Source organism: Heterodontus francisci, chromosome 18 (genome assembly GCF_036365525.1).
Source record: "Heterodontus francisci isolate sHetFra1 chromosome 18, sHetFra1.hap1, whole genome shotgun sequence".
Taxonomy (NCBI): domain Eukaryota; kingdom Metazoa; phylum Chordata; class Chondrichthyes; order Heterodontiformes; family Heterodontidae; genus Heterodontus; species Heterodontus francisci.
The window spans coordinates 23,885,803-23,898,520 of NC_090388.1; the positions used below are offsets into that span (position 1 = coordinate 23,885,803).

The following is a 12,718-nucleotide window of genomic DNA, read 5'->3' on the forward strand; positions in this document are numbered from 1 at the left end:
GACTACAGGCCAATTAGTTTGACTTCAGTAGTGGGTTCAGTTTTAGAAACAATAATCAAAGGAAATAAAATCTAATAGGCATTGAGGGGTTTGAGTTAATTAATGACAGCCAGCCAGATTTTTGAAAGGCAGATCATGCTTGGCTAATTTAATTTTCTGATGAAGTAACAGAACGTTGATGAAGGGAATGCAGTGGATTTTGTGGGTTTTAGTCATAGCGAGGTACAGCACTGAAACAGGCCCTTCGGCCCACCGAGTCTGTGCCAATCAACCACCCATTTATACTAATCCTACATTAATTCCATTCTCCCTACCACATCCCCTCAATTCTCCTACCATCTACCTACACTAGGGGCAATTTACAATGGTCAATTTACCTATCAACCTGCAAGTCTTTGACTGTGGGAGGAAACCGGAGCACCCGGCAGAAACCCATGCGGTCACGGAGAACTTGCAAACTCCATGCTAAGCACTGCGCCACTGTGCTGCCCACTTAAATGTTTTGTAAAGTGCCTCATAAAAAGCTGGTTCACAAAACTGAGGCTCATGGAATAGGAGCATCAGTGTCCAATTAGATAAAAAATTGATTTAAAGACAGAAAACCAATCACAGTAAACGGTTGTTTTTCCAGACTGCAGGATGGTAGACAGTGCCGTTCCCAAGGGTTGGTGCTGGGACCACTGCTTTTTTTATATATATAATATATATTATACACACACGCACACACTATATATTACAAATATATATATAAAAAATGACTTGGATCTTGGAAAACAGTAGAACTTCAAAATCTGCCGATGACACCAAACTTGGGAGGAGTGGCAAACAGTGATGATGAAATGACCTGCCTGCAACAGGACATAGAATGGACAGACAAGTGGCAGATGGAATGTCATACAGACATGTGAGGTGATGCATTTTGGGAGAATGGATAGGGTGAGGCAAGTAGACTTAATGGTGCAGTCCTAAAGAGTGTGCAAGATCAGAGGGACCTGGGGGTGCATGCGTATCTCTCTGATGGTGGAAAGATATAGTGAGAGTAGTTAGTAAAGCATGTGGGATCTTGAGCTTCATAAATAGAGGCCGACAGCACAAAAGCAGGGAAGTTATGCTGAACCTTTATAAAGCTCTGGTTGAGCCCCAGCTAGAGTAATGCATCCAGTTCTGGTCATCATTGCACTTTAGAAAGGATGAGAGAGTCCTTGAAGAGGGTGCAGAGCAGATTTATCAGAATGGTTCCAGGGATGAGGGATTTTATTTACAAGGTTAGTTTGGAAAAGCTATGGTTGTTCTCCCTGGAGCAAAGGAGATTGAGGGAAGGTATACAAGATTATGACAGGCTTAGGCAAGGAAAAACTGTTCCCATTAACTGCTGGTAGAAGGACTAGGGGACAGAGATTGAAGGTTTTGTGCAAAGGATGCAGAGGGAATTGTGAGCAAGATCTTTTTTTATTCAGTGAGTGGTTAAGACCTGGAACATTCTGCCCACGATGGTGGTGGAGGTGGAGACAATCAAAGAATTTAAAAGGAAATTGGATGCACAGTTGAAGGAAATAAACTTACAGCGTTACGGGGATCGAGTGGGACTGATTGGATTGCTCCGCGGGGAGCTGGCATGGGCTCGATGGGCCAAATGGCCTCCTTCTAGCCATAAATAAATATGACTCTATAACTTCACTCAAATCCAAATGACAAAGGTTATTCACAAAATTAATATTGCTAAAGTAATGATAAGCCTTATTTGTTTTTGTTTAAGCATGAAATGAACAGAAGCATATAAAATTGGCAAAAATCATTAGTGAACTTTTACCTGGTATTTTCTTCCTTTAAAAGTCTATTTTCTTTTTTCCCTCCCTCAGAAAATCCATCTTTGGTTCCCACAGGATCATTTTCTTTCTCTGCTTTTAGTCTTGGCTTGGGTTTTGAGGCCTTTAAGCAATGAAAAATTTCAACCTTTATACACAGTGCATTTTTTTTAAAATTGGCAACGAATGTCAGTACTCAAAAATTGAACTCACATCCACTTTTAACAAGCATGAAGTACTCAAGTCAGATATAGTATGGGAAATTGTGTTGGAATTACTCTGTCTGAAAAGCAGTCTCTACTGCAAAGGTGTCATTTTGTATGCAGAATCATAGGATTGGACAGGATCAGAAAAGACTGCTAGCTCAACTGTCCCTTTTTAAAATATATCTACCCATTGATCTCCAATTATTCTCCGTCTCTCTGGGCCGCTGTTTTTCACAGACTGCACCTTTTACATAAATGTGTGGCTTCCCTCATCTAACTTGAAACCACATTCTTTGGTTCCAGAGTTTGTGGTAATCTCAACATACTATTAGAAATCAACTTATCTATTCCCGTAAGGATAAATCTGTTATATCCTGAGTCTTCTCTGCCAAAGAAAACAATCCCATGCTTTTCAACCTCTCCTGATAAATTGAGATGCCTTAAGCTTAGTTTTATTTTTGAGAATCAATGTCTGCATTATTCTCTTTGGTAATGACCAAAGTGGTGCACATACAAACAAATCTGGCCAAACCAGTGCCAAGTGCAGGCTTCAGCACCACCTCCTGGGATTTCTACTCTACCCCTCTGGCTATATATCCCTACATTCAATTAACTTTCTTTACTGTTGCTGCACATTGCATGGTTGGTTTTAGAGAGCTACCCAACAACACCCTCTGATCCCTTTTCTTTGTGCTCTGTAGCCTAAAACCATTTAGTTAACATTCCCCTCATCACGTTACTTTGCTTTTGTCCATATGACATCATTTGTTACTCATCTCAACACCTTGTCAATCTATTTTTAGTATTTAGTTGGCATCTTTCCCAATACCTGAAAATGTCTTACCCCACACCACCTAAAGAAATTCGGTACGAGCTGTAAACTAACAGGCTTTATTTTCCTTCCATAGAACTGTTATAGCACAGGAGGCCACCATTTGGCCCGTTGAGTGTGCGCTGGCATTCCGAAAGAGCAATTTACCTCATGCCACTCCTCCATCTTCCCCCGCACATCCACCCACCCCCCCCACCCCGTAGCCCTGCACACCCTTCCGTTCCAAATAACGATCCAATTCCCTCTTGAATGCCTCGATTGAGGCTGCCTCCACCACACTCTCTGGTAGTGCACTCCAGGAACCTATTCACTTATGTCCACTTATGGCCCTAGCACAAATCCCTAGAACACTGCTAGTGGTGCTATGGGTGTCAACAACTCCATTCATAACTTTTGCTTTCACTTGTTTAGAGATTTTTCAATCCAACTTACAGGCTTGTTCCCTATTGTATGACCTTCTATCTTAGTGATTAATAGGTTGTGTGGCAACCAGATCAAAAAAGCTTTGTGGCATTCTCATGCATTGCATTCCCAGTTGTCAAAGGTTTTGATCTTTATGGGCTGCACACGTGCAATATGGAACCCCAAGGGCTACTTATAAAGTTTAAGTCCAGGTTACCATTAATATATTTGTACCTTAGTTCCTAATAGGGACAGTTTGGTGTTGTAATTTAAAACTTATCAAAAAGTGCTTTAAAAAAAGTTTTCCAAACTTGCAAACCCACAAAATGTAAAAATGACAAATGAGTTGATAAGCACAGCACTAAAGTCTGTGTTGCCTCTGCTTTCAGGGCCAGATCGTCAACGTTTCTGGGAATATGCCTGGTGATTGCAATTCACAGGAGGGACATCGTCTATCCTGCTGCAATGACGTCCTTTACATACTCCCACACCCATCTTCCTTGCAGCCTAAATGAAGTTAGCAAGTCAGTGCCAAATTACTAACATTGTACGGCTCATTTATAGAACATGATTGAAATAATCCCAAGTTATGCCTTTTACAGTTAGTGGGAAATTGATCCATCTCATTAATCCAGGTTATATTCAAACTTGAAAGTCTGAGGTAAAGGTACTGTGTGAAAAATCAACTATGCACACCCAGCATTAAAAGTGCTTGAAATACTCAGCAGGTCAGGAAGCATCTGTGGAGAGAGTGTTAACGTTTTAGGACAATGACTTTTCCTCAGCAACCCTGAAACATAAGCTGTGTTTCTCCCTCCACAGCTGCTGCCTGACCTGAGTATTTCCAGCATTTTTTGCTTTTATTTCCAATTCCAGCATCTGCAATATTTTTCTTGTGCAGACCCAGTTTTTTCTGTAAACTTTTAGTTGGCATATACTTCCAGTCAACTTTTTTAATTACATTTTGCTGTGTCCATGTTTCTAATTTAAACAGGTCGCGTGATAATTATACCATCCTGCCAGTTGTGATGCTGGAGCACTTCCACTGGCAGGAGGGTGCAAAAGCATGTCAAGCTTGAACAGGCAGTTTCCATCCATGCCAGATTCTTGAATATTATATGTAATTTATAACAAATGTATTGTTAAACAGGATCTGAATTCCCCCTGCCCTTTAACACCATCACCTGACAACTGCACTTGGTCATGACTCATATGCAACACCATGGGAAATTACCTAGTTACTTAATAAAAACTGAAGTTAACTTTTAACACTAAACATAATCTATTGACTTTTACTATTCCAATTATGAATTTAAAGAGCATGAAAGCACATTATCAGTGTATCAGTGGTACCACTCTTGCCTCAGAGTCAGAAAGCTGTGAGTTCAAGCCCACTCCAGATACTTCAGCACACAATCTATGATGATCCAGTGCAGTACAGAAGGAGTGCTGCAACGTCAGAGACACTGTGTTTCAGAAGAGACGTTAAATCAAGGTCCCTGTCTGCCCTGTCAGATGGGCATAAAAGATCACATGGCACTGTTTTGAAGAGCAGGGGAGCCAGACCAAATTGCATCCCTCGACAAACATTGCTAGAACAGATTATCTGGTCACTATTGTATTTTTGTTTGTGGACCCTAGCTGTGTGCAAACTGGATGCTACATTTCCTCCAACAGTGACTGCACTACAAAGTATTTAATTGGCTGTAAAGTACTTTTGGACATGTTGAGGGGCCTTGAGGAAATACAATACAATTATACCCTCCAAAAACCTTTTACTTTGTAGCTATATGGTCATATGTATGCACACCTCTGCGGATCTTCTGGCTTCTCGAATCATGGACTCCAAACCTCCAAAGACACCCACGTTTAAATTGGATTGTTCGTTATCTGACTCACTATCGTCAGAGTCATCCAGTCTCACAACTACTGATTTATGCCGTGGAATCTGCAAATTTGAATAAAAGCAAAACACAATGAGAACAGGAAAAAGGCCATGCTACATCATATTATACTGCAGTTGAATCACAAAGTTCCAAATTTTTTAAACAGGAAATTCAAAGGACTTAATGAAATTTTGCCCCCATTAACCTCCTAAGGGAACATATTTAGACCATGAACATTTCCGAAAAAATTAAGCCTAGAAATATATTAGCTAAATTTGTACTTCCACTTATGGGGAGGAGCAAAACTAAAGGACATTAATATAGGATGATCACCAAGAAATCAAATAGGGAATTGAGTAGAAACAGTTGAGGCAAATAGTTTAGATGAATTTAAGGGGAAGCTAGACAAGCATATGAGGGAGAAGGGAAGAGAGGGTTATGCTGCTAGAGTTAAATGTTAAAGGATGGGAGGGATCTCAAGTGGAGCATAAATGCTGGAATGGGCCTGTTACTGTGCTGTATATTCAATGCAATTCTATGTAATTTCCTGCCTTCAGAGAGAAGCTGTTGAAATCTATACTATACCCATATTTTGACAAGTACCTGCAGGGTGAACTTTCAAACGAAAAAATGAAAACTATTATAGAAATATTTACAGTTAAAATCACACAGAAGATCTATTCTCTCAACCTGCATGAACTTGGTTATTTTGTTTCAAAGTTTTTTGGAGCTTTCAATACATCATCTGATAAGTTCCTTGCATTCAAATAACTGAGGGTTTGAACCCAATGGTATTTTGCTAAAGGCAGCATTGCTTCCGTTTAGATGTTTTAGGTCCCTTGGAAGTTAACAAAGTGGTTACTTTTACAAGTTCCAGCAGTAACTGAAACATTTAATTGAGTAAAGGAGTAATCTCCATATATTTAAATGGAGCTATTTTATGCAATTAATCAAATTACATTTCACTACAACAGTCACGCTTCAACATATATTGTTTTTATATTAGCCTTTATTGCAAAGATACTTTGGAAAGTTTTAGCATTTAGAAAGGAAGCTGCGTCAATCCAGGAATTTAAGATACCATCACATAACTGTACTGAACAGAAAACCACATGGTTTCAAGATATAGCTTTAAATTAGATAAGATTAAACAGCAAATCTTAAATTAGGCTCTACTCAATTTTGATAAAAGTGTACTCACTGTATATTTGAAAATAAATCTTTATACTGTACATTAATCAAGAGTCTACAGAAATTCATTTTGTCCCTGCAGTCCTCCACATCCAAAATAAGCCGAGGTTACGTATTTAATATGAAAACCCATTTTTATCAGCATAAACTATCAAGGAAATCTCAACAAAATACTTACCATTATCAGTGGCCGAGGGGCTGAAAGCCCTCTTGTAAACTTCGTGCTTTGGGAACGTGATTGTAAGGTAGAGTTCAAGCTAGTTGAAAAATTATTTATTGGTCCAGATTGGGAGTTCTCAATAGGAAGAGGTGGCAACGATAGATCACAATCAGTTGAATCCTGCTTAGAAAAAGTGGGGACGGTAAGTTAACTATAGTCATACATAATGAAAATTTGATTCTTTTCTATTTCTAGCAATACTCACCTTATATTCCTGAGTCTTAACCCCCATCCACCCATCCCACTCGTATGAACATAAACTAAAAATTTTTTTAAACATTATCCGAACATTTAGGTGGTAAGCAAGTAAAGGATTTGATTTTATTCCCAATTGGAGTAGGGAATTACGTAGAAGAGTCCACCGTGTGACAGGTTTTTCTCCTGCTTATCATTCAATTTTTTTTCTTTTCTCTAGAGCTTGGAATCCTGTGGAGTTTGGTTCAACAGACACCAGCAAACCAAGTGGTCATTCATGTGTGAAGAAATGGTGCGTATCAGCAGGGTACTTTACAAGGAACAGTAAAGCTGAGCCAAATTCTGCCCTTATTAGACATCCACACTTTATGCTCTGCCCTGCGAGGACCAACAGATTGCAACCAGGAGCATAGTTCAAGGAAGTCTTGTGCTCCAACCAAAATCAACTAACTCTGCAGGGAGCAGAAATTGAACTAAAAGGACCTCCTGCAGGGTACTGAAATGTAAAAGTCTAAACCACTAAAAACAAACTTAAGACATCCAGGACTCAACTCACAGATGAGAAAACAAAAAAAAGCTAGAGAACATGCCATTCCAACTAAATACCCCAACCTGTTAAAGATTGCCCTCTGGTGGCTAAATGGAATTATTTAAAAAAAAACAAAGCTTTTTCAATTACCTCAGGTTTCAAAGCACGTCGATTTGCTATAGATTTTAACAACTCTTCTCTAAGGAGCATTTCTTCTTCCTCTTCCTCATCAGCAAATGGAGGTTTAGGTGGCTGCTCTGGCTCCTCTGGAGGAAGTGGTGGAGGGGGTGGTGGAAGGGGCAGCTCCAAGGGACCAGGAAAATAAGTTTCTAAGTAATTTGGAATCACAGGTTCCCCCATATTCTAAAAACGGAACAGATTGGCAAAATATTTAGTTATTTAAGGTTTAAAGATTGTAAAAAAAAAATTACTGCCAAGCAACACAAGAATCACCCCGCAATTGTTTTGTTGCAGCTTATAGAGTGATTAAATTTAGTGTCTGACATGGTTCAATCACAGCTGGCTGTTAAGTCTTAACTTCATTTGACTCCCCTCCTCAGCAAAAATTACATAAAACCACAATCGTCATCCACCACTCCTGAAGCCATTAACTGGGCTACTTTCAACTGCAAAATGGCAATAGTGCATGCACAGTAATATAAGGTGGAGTTGCAACTTAGAAAAAAAAAATTGCCCTACGGACAGCTCACATCCAGAATAGTATGAGGTATACAACTTGGAAGATAATTTATGTAGCAAACTATGGTACTAATTAAAGGTACGTAGCACACTATCACAGAATCAGTTTTATATTAGGAATAATGTAGAAACGAAACTAACTTGATGTTGTAAAGAGATTGGCACTGGTGGCATTGGAACAAAATACCCTGCCTGGTAATCCGTAGAGAATGAAGGTGGCACTGGAGATGATACTGTCAGAAAAGGCGAAGAAAACACATTTTAAAGTGACTAGAATGTTCACATGGTTTTATCAATCCAGAATAAATGAAAGTTTATCACGTCTAAAACATGACTAAATCAGTTCTCAAAATCCTTTACCCTTCAACTGGTGAGACAGAAATGTAGTTCCATGCGGATATTACACAATGGGCACAAAAAAAACTATTTGTGGCACTTGCATCCCTCTTTGTATCCGATCATTAGGCCATGACATCAATGTACATTATTGGATTTCTGGCAGCATTTGGAGTAAACATTATGTCACTTTTTTCTTGGTGTGATTTGCACACCAGCACTTAAATATATTCAGGATTGTATAAAACAAGTGTTGGAGAATCTATTTGCAAAGTCTTCAAACAAAATCCAGACTCAGTTACAAACTGAATAAAATACTATGCATACATGCATTCTCACACAATTATTCTATATTGAAGTATAATATCACTTACAATTAAAAGACACTGCCAATATCTTAGCTGTCTCTCAAGGCATCAGCCCAGATTTTGTGGTCTGCAGCAAAGCAATGGTGCCTACCATTCACTGGCAGTTGCCCAAGAGTTTTTGCTGGCTTTTTAAAATCAAAGACCTACTTTAACTGGTGTCTGATCCAATGTGTTGCCCTCTAGAGGGGACCTGTGGTGTCTAAGAGCAGGACAAGAAACAGCAAGGCTCTTCAACCAATTTTATTTTTCAATAATTTCCAACACTAACTTCTAAAGGAATGAGACGCCATACTTGTAAAATTTAATTTTCAGGGTCAGAGGGGTTATTAGGCTGCAAATGTCACTTAGCATGCCATTAAAAACTTGTACACCTGAATGCACCAGCCATAACTTTTTCTGTTTCGTAACTAGTAAGTGCCCCAACTTCACGTTATTGCACTGATTTCAGTTATTTGGTTTATTTTTATTTGTTCATGGATGTGGGCACCCTGGCAAGGGCAGCATTTGTTGCCCATCCCTAATTGCCCTGGAGTAGGTGGTGGTGAGCTGCCTTCTTGAACAACTCCAGTCTTTGTGATGTAGGTACACCCACAGTGCTGTTAGGTGGGGAGTTCCATGACCCAGCGATAGGCAAGGAACAGCGATATAGTTCCAAGTCAGGATGGCGTGCGACTTGAGGGGGAACTTGCAGGTGGTATTATTCCCAGGCACCTGTTGCCCTTGTTCTTCTAGATCAGGGATCTGCAACCTGTGGCTTATTAAGGACCCATGTGCGGCTCCTGACCTTGATCACATGACACCCATTTTTTAAACTTTCAATTATCATTTTCTGTAAAAACCTTTAAAACGTTGACATGTGTCTGTCTTGTTTTTCATTATTATTGACATTCGAGCAACATTGCAGCTCTTAAGATATTGCAGTTTTGACGAAATTTTTTAAAAAGATGTTACTAAGGTTACCAACCCACATTCTAGATGGTAGAGGTCATGGGTTTTGAAGGTAATGTTGTAGTCTTGGCAAGTTGCTGCAGTGCATCTTGTATATGGTACACACTGCTGCCATAATGCCCAAGTGGTGGAGGGAGTGAATGTTTAAGGTGGTAAATGGGGTGCCGATTAAGTGGGCTGCTTTGTCCTGGATGATGAGCTTCTTGAGTGTTGTTGGAGCTGCACTCATCCAGCCAAATGCAGAGTATTCCATCACACTCCTGACTTATGCCTTGTAAATGGCAGACAGACATTGGGATGTCAGGAGCCAAGTTATTCACCGCAGATTAGTCAGTCTCTGACCAGCTCTTACAGCCACGCTATTTATATGGCCGGTCCAGTCCAGTTCAGTTTCTGGTCAATGCCAACTCCAGAGATGTTGAGGTGGGGGGGTAGGGGGAAAATCAGTGATGGCAATCCCATTTAATGTCACGGGGAGAGGTTTAGATTCTCTTCTTGTTGGTCATTAACTGGCGCTTGTGTGGCACAAATGTTATTTGCCACATCTTGTTGCCTGCAGGCATGGATTGCTGCAGTATCAGAGGAGTTGCAAATGAAACTGAACACTTAAATCATCAGCGCACATCCCGACTTCTGACCTTATGACGGACAGAAGTATACAGATGAAGCAGCTGAAGATGGTTGGGTCTTAGACACTGCCCTGAGGAACTCCTGTAGCAATATCCTGCGGCTGAGATGATTGGCCTCCAACAACCACAACCATCTATCTTTGTGCTAGGTATGACTCCAGGCAGTGGACATCTCACCCCTTGATTCCCATTTATTTCAATTTTACTAGGGCTCCATGTCACAATCAAATTCAGCCTCTCTCACCTCGTGTCCATGTTTGGACAACAGCTGTAATGAGGTCTGGAGCCGAATGGTCCTGACAGACCCCAAACTGAGCTTCAGTGGGCAGGTTATCAGTGAGGTTAAGTGCTTCTTGATGCCACTGTCAATGATACCTTAACCATCAGCGAAGTGATGGAAGAGTACACTGATGGGATGGTAACTGGCCAGATTAAATTTGTCCTGTTCTTTTGTGGAGAGGATTACCTGGGCAAATTTCCACAGTGTCGGGTAATGCCAGTGCAATAGCTGTACTGGAACAGCTTGGCTGAAAGTGCAGCTGATTCTGGAGCACAAGTCTTCAGCACTACAGCCAGAGTGCTGTTGAAGCCTTGGGCTTTTGCTGTATCCAGCGTGCTTAGCTGTTTCTTGATGTCATGTGGAGTGAATCGAATTGGCTGAAGACTGATGGAGCGGACCATCTATTCAGCACTTCTGGATAAAAATGGCTCAAAATGTGTCAACCTTGTCTCCCCATCGTCAAGAATGTAATGTTTATGAAGCCTCCTCTTCCCATTAGTTCTTCAATTGTCCACCATGCACGACTGGACGTGGCAGGACTGCAGAGCTTTGATCCGATCCGTTGGTTGTGGGATCACTTAGCTTAGTCGTTCGCCCGCATGCAAAATAGCAGAAGCAGTAGTCTTGTGCTGTAGCTTCACCAGGATGGCACCTCATTTTGAGGTATGCCTGGTGCTGTGTCCGATGTGCTTTTCTACACTCCTTATTGAACTACGGTTGGTCCCTCACTTGATGGTAATAGTAGAGTGAGATATGCTAGGCCATAAGGTTACAGATTACGGTTGAATACAATTCTGCTGCTGATGACCCAAAGCACCTCATGGATGCTCAGTTTTGAGCAATAGATCTTTGAGTCTATCTCATTGAGCACGATTGTAGTGCCATACAACACAATGGAGGGTATCCTCAGCGTGAAGACAGGAACTGTATAGTGGTCACTTCGACCAAAACCGTCATGGACAGATTCATCTGCAATAGGTAGATTGGTGAGAAAGCTGTCAAGTAGGATTTTCCCTTATGTTGGTTTTCTCACCTGGTGCAGGTCCAGCCTGGCAGCTATGTCCTTCAGGACTCAACCAGGTTAGTAGTGGGGCTACCAAGTCACTCTTAGTGATGGACAATAATGTCCCCCACCCAGAGTACATTGTGCCCTTGTGCTTCACTGCTTCTTGCAAGTGGCATTCCAAGTACTGACTCATCAGAAGAGAGAAGACAGGTGGCAAAAAGCAGGTGGTTTCCTTTCCCATATTTGACCTGATGTCTTAGAGACTTCATGGGGACCAGAGTCAATGTTGAGGACTCACTCCAGACTGTATACCACTGTGTTGCCACCTCTGGTGGGTCTGCCATTCTGGTGGAACAGGGCATACCCAGGGAGTTCATCAGTGGGGTCTGCTCCAGCACACATTGTGGAGGCATGGGAACCTCTGACAACAACTTTGCATTTCCACATTTAACTGCATGTTAGTTGCTGTCCAATTTACTCCATATTAACAGTCTGCACCATAAGCCTATTATCTATGCAAAATCTGGGCCATCAATTTGACGAGAGAGAATGGTTGGCTTGGAACCTCAATTTAGTGGCAAGATGTTAAATGTGGTTGAGTTACAGAACATAGGTGGTGCTTACCTGGTGAACTGGTTTCACTATCCGTTTCCATAGCAACCTCTTCATAGTTATCATACTGGTACAAGTTTCCAGACTCTTCCAATGGTTTCTCTTGTGATTTTTTAATATCTGTATCGGTTGACTAAAAAATTCCAAAATAAAATCTCATTATGGTGCACAAATCCCTTCAACACAAACCTACATCTGAATTTAACTAAATGCACTGTGGAAACCAACTTATTAATCTAGGCTTGTTTCAAGTTTTATTTTTTGATCATAGAGCTTCATTCCCAGTATACTGTGAAAATAATGCATACAAGAGTGGCTAACTGGAAGCTCAAACATAAAACACAAGTCCTCATCTTGGAGATCTGTAGATATTTTGTGCATCACCTTGGCTTTCCCTTAAGCTGAGCACTTACAACTGAAAGAAAGAGGAACCCAAGTGCAGGTATGTCCCACTATTGGCCATGGTATTTATACAGCTCATCTCTCAAACCATCTGTTGAGTTGATGGCTGAATTTTGCAATCAGTAGTGAAACAATGGTGCTCACCACTGACCTTGAGGAAAGTTGCCCATCA

The 12,718-nt window shown here is 40.8% G+C and overlaps 1 protein-coding gene across 2 annotated transcripts in view; it reads right to left on the reverse strand.

The window, feature by feature from the left end:
• Nucleotides 1-12,718, reverse strand: part of LOC137379504 (zinc finger C3H1 domain-containing protein) — a 77,645-nt gene that overhangs the window by 48,429 nt on the left and 16,498 nt on the right. For both annotated transcript variants that reach the window (XM_068050424.1, XM_068050425.1), the window contains exons 6-11: nucleotides 12,157-12,277; nucleotides 8,107-8,198; nucleotides 7,417-7,629; nucleotides 6,501-6,662; nucleotides 5,056-5,193; nucleotides 1,811-1,929 (exon numbers count right to left, since the gene is read on the reverse strand). In XM_068050424.1, coding sequence (XP_067906525.1) covers nucleotides 1,811-1,929; nucleotides 5,056-5,193; nucleotides 6,501-6,662; nucleotides 7,417-7,629; nucleotides 8,107-8,198; nucleotides 12,157-12,277 — 845 coding nt within the window. The remainder of the gene's footprint in view (nucleotides 1-1,810; nucleotides 1,930-5,055; nucleotides 5,194-6,500; nucleotides 6,663-7,416; nucleotides 7,630-8,106; nucleotides 8,199-12,156; nucleotides 12,278-12,718) is intronic.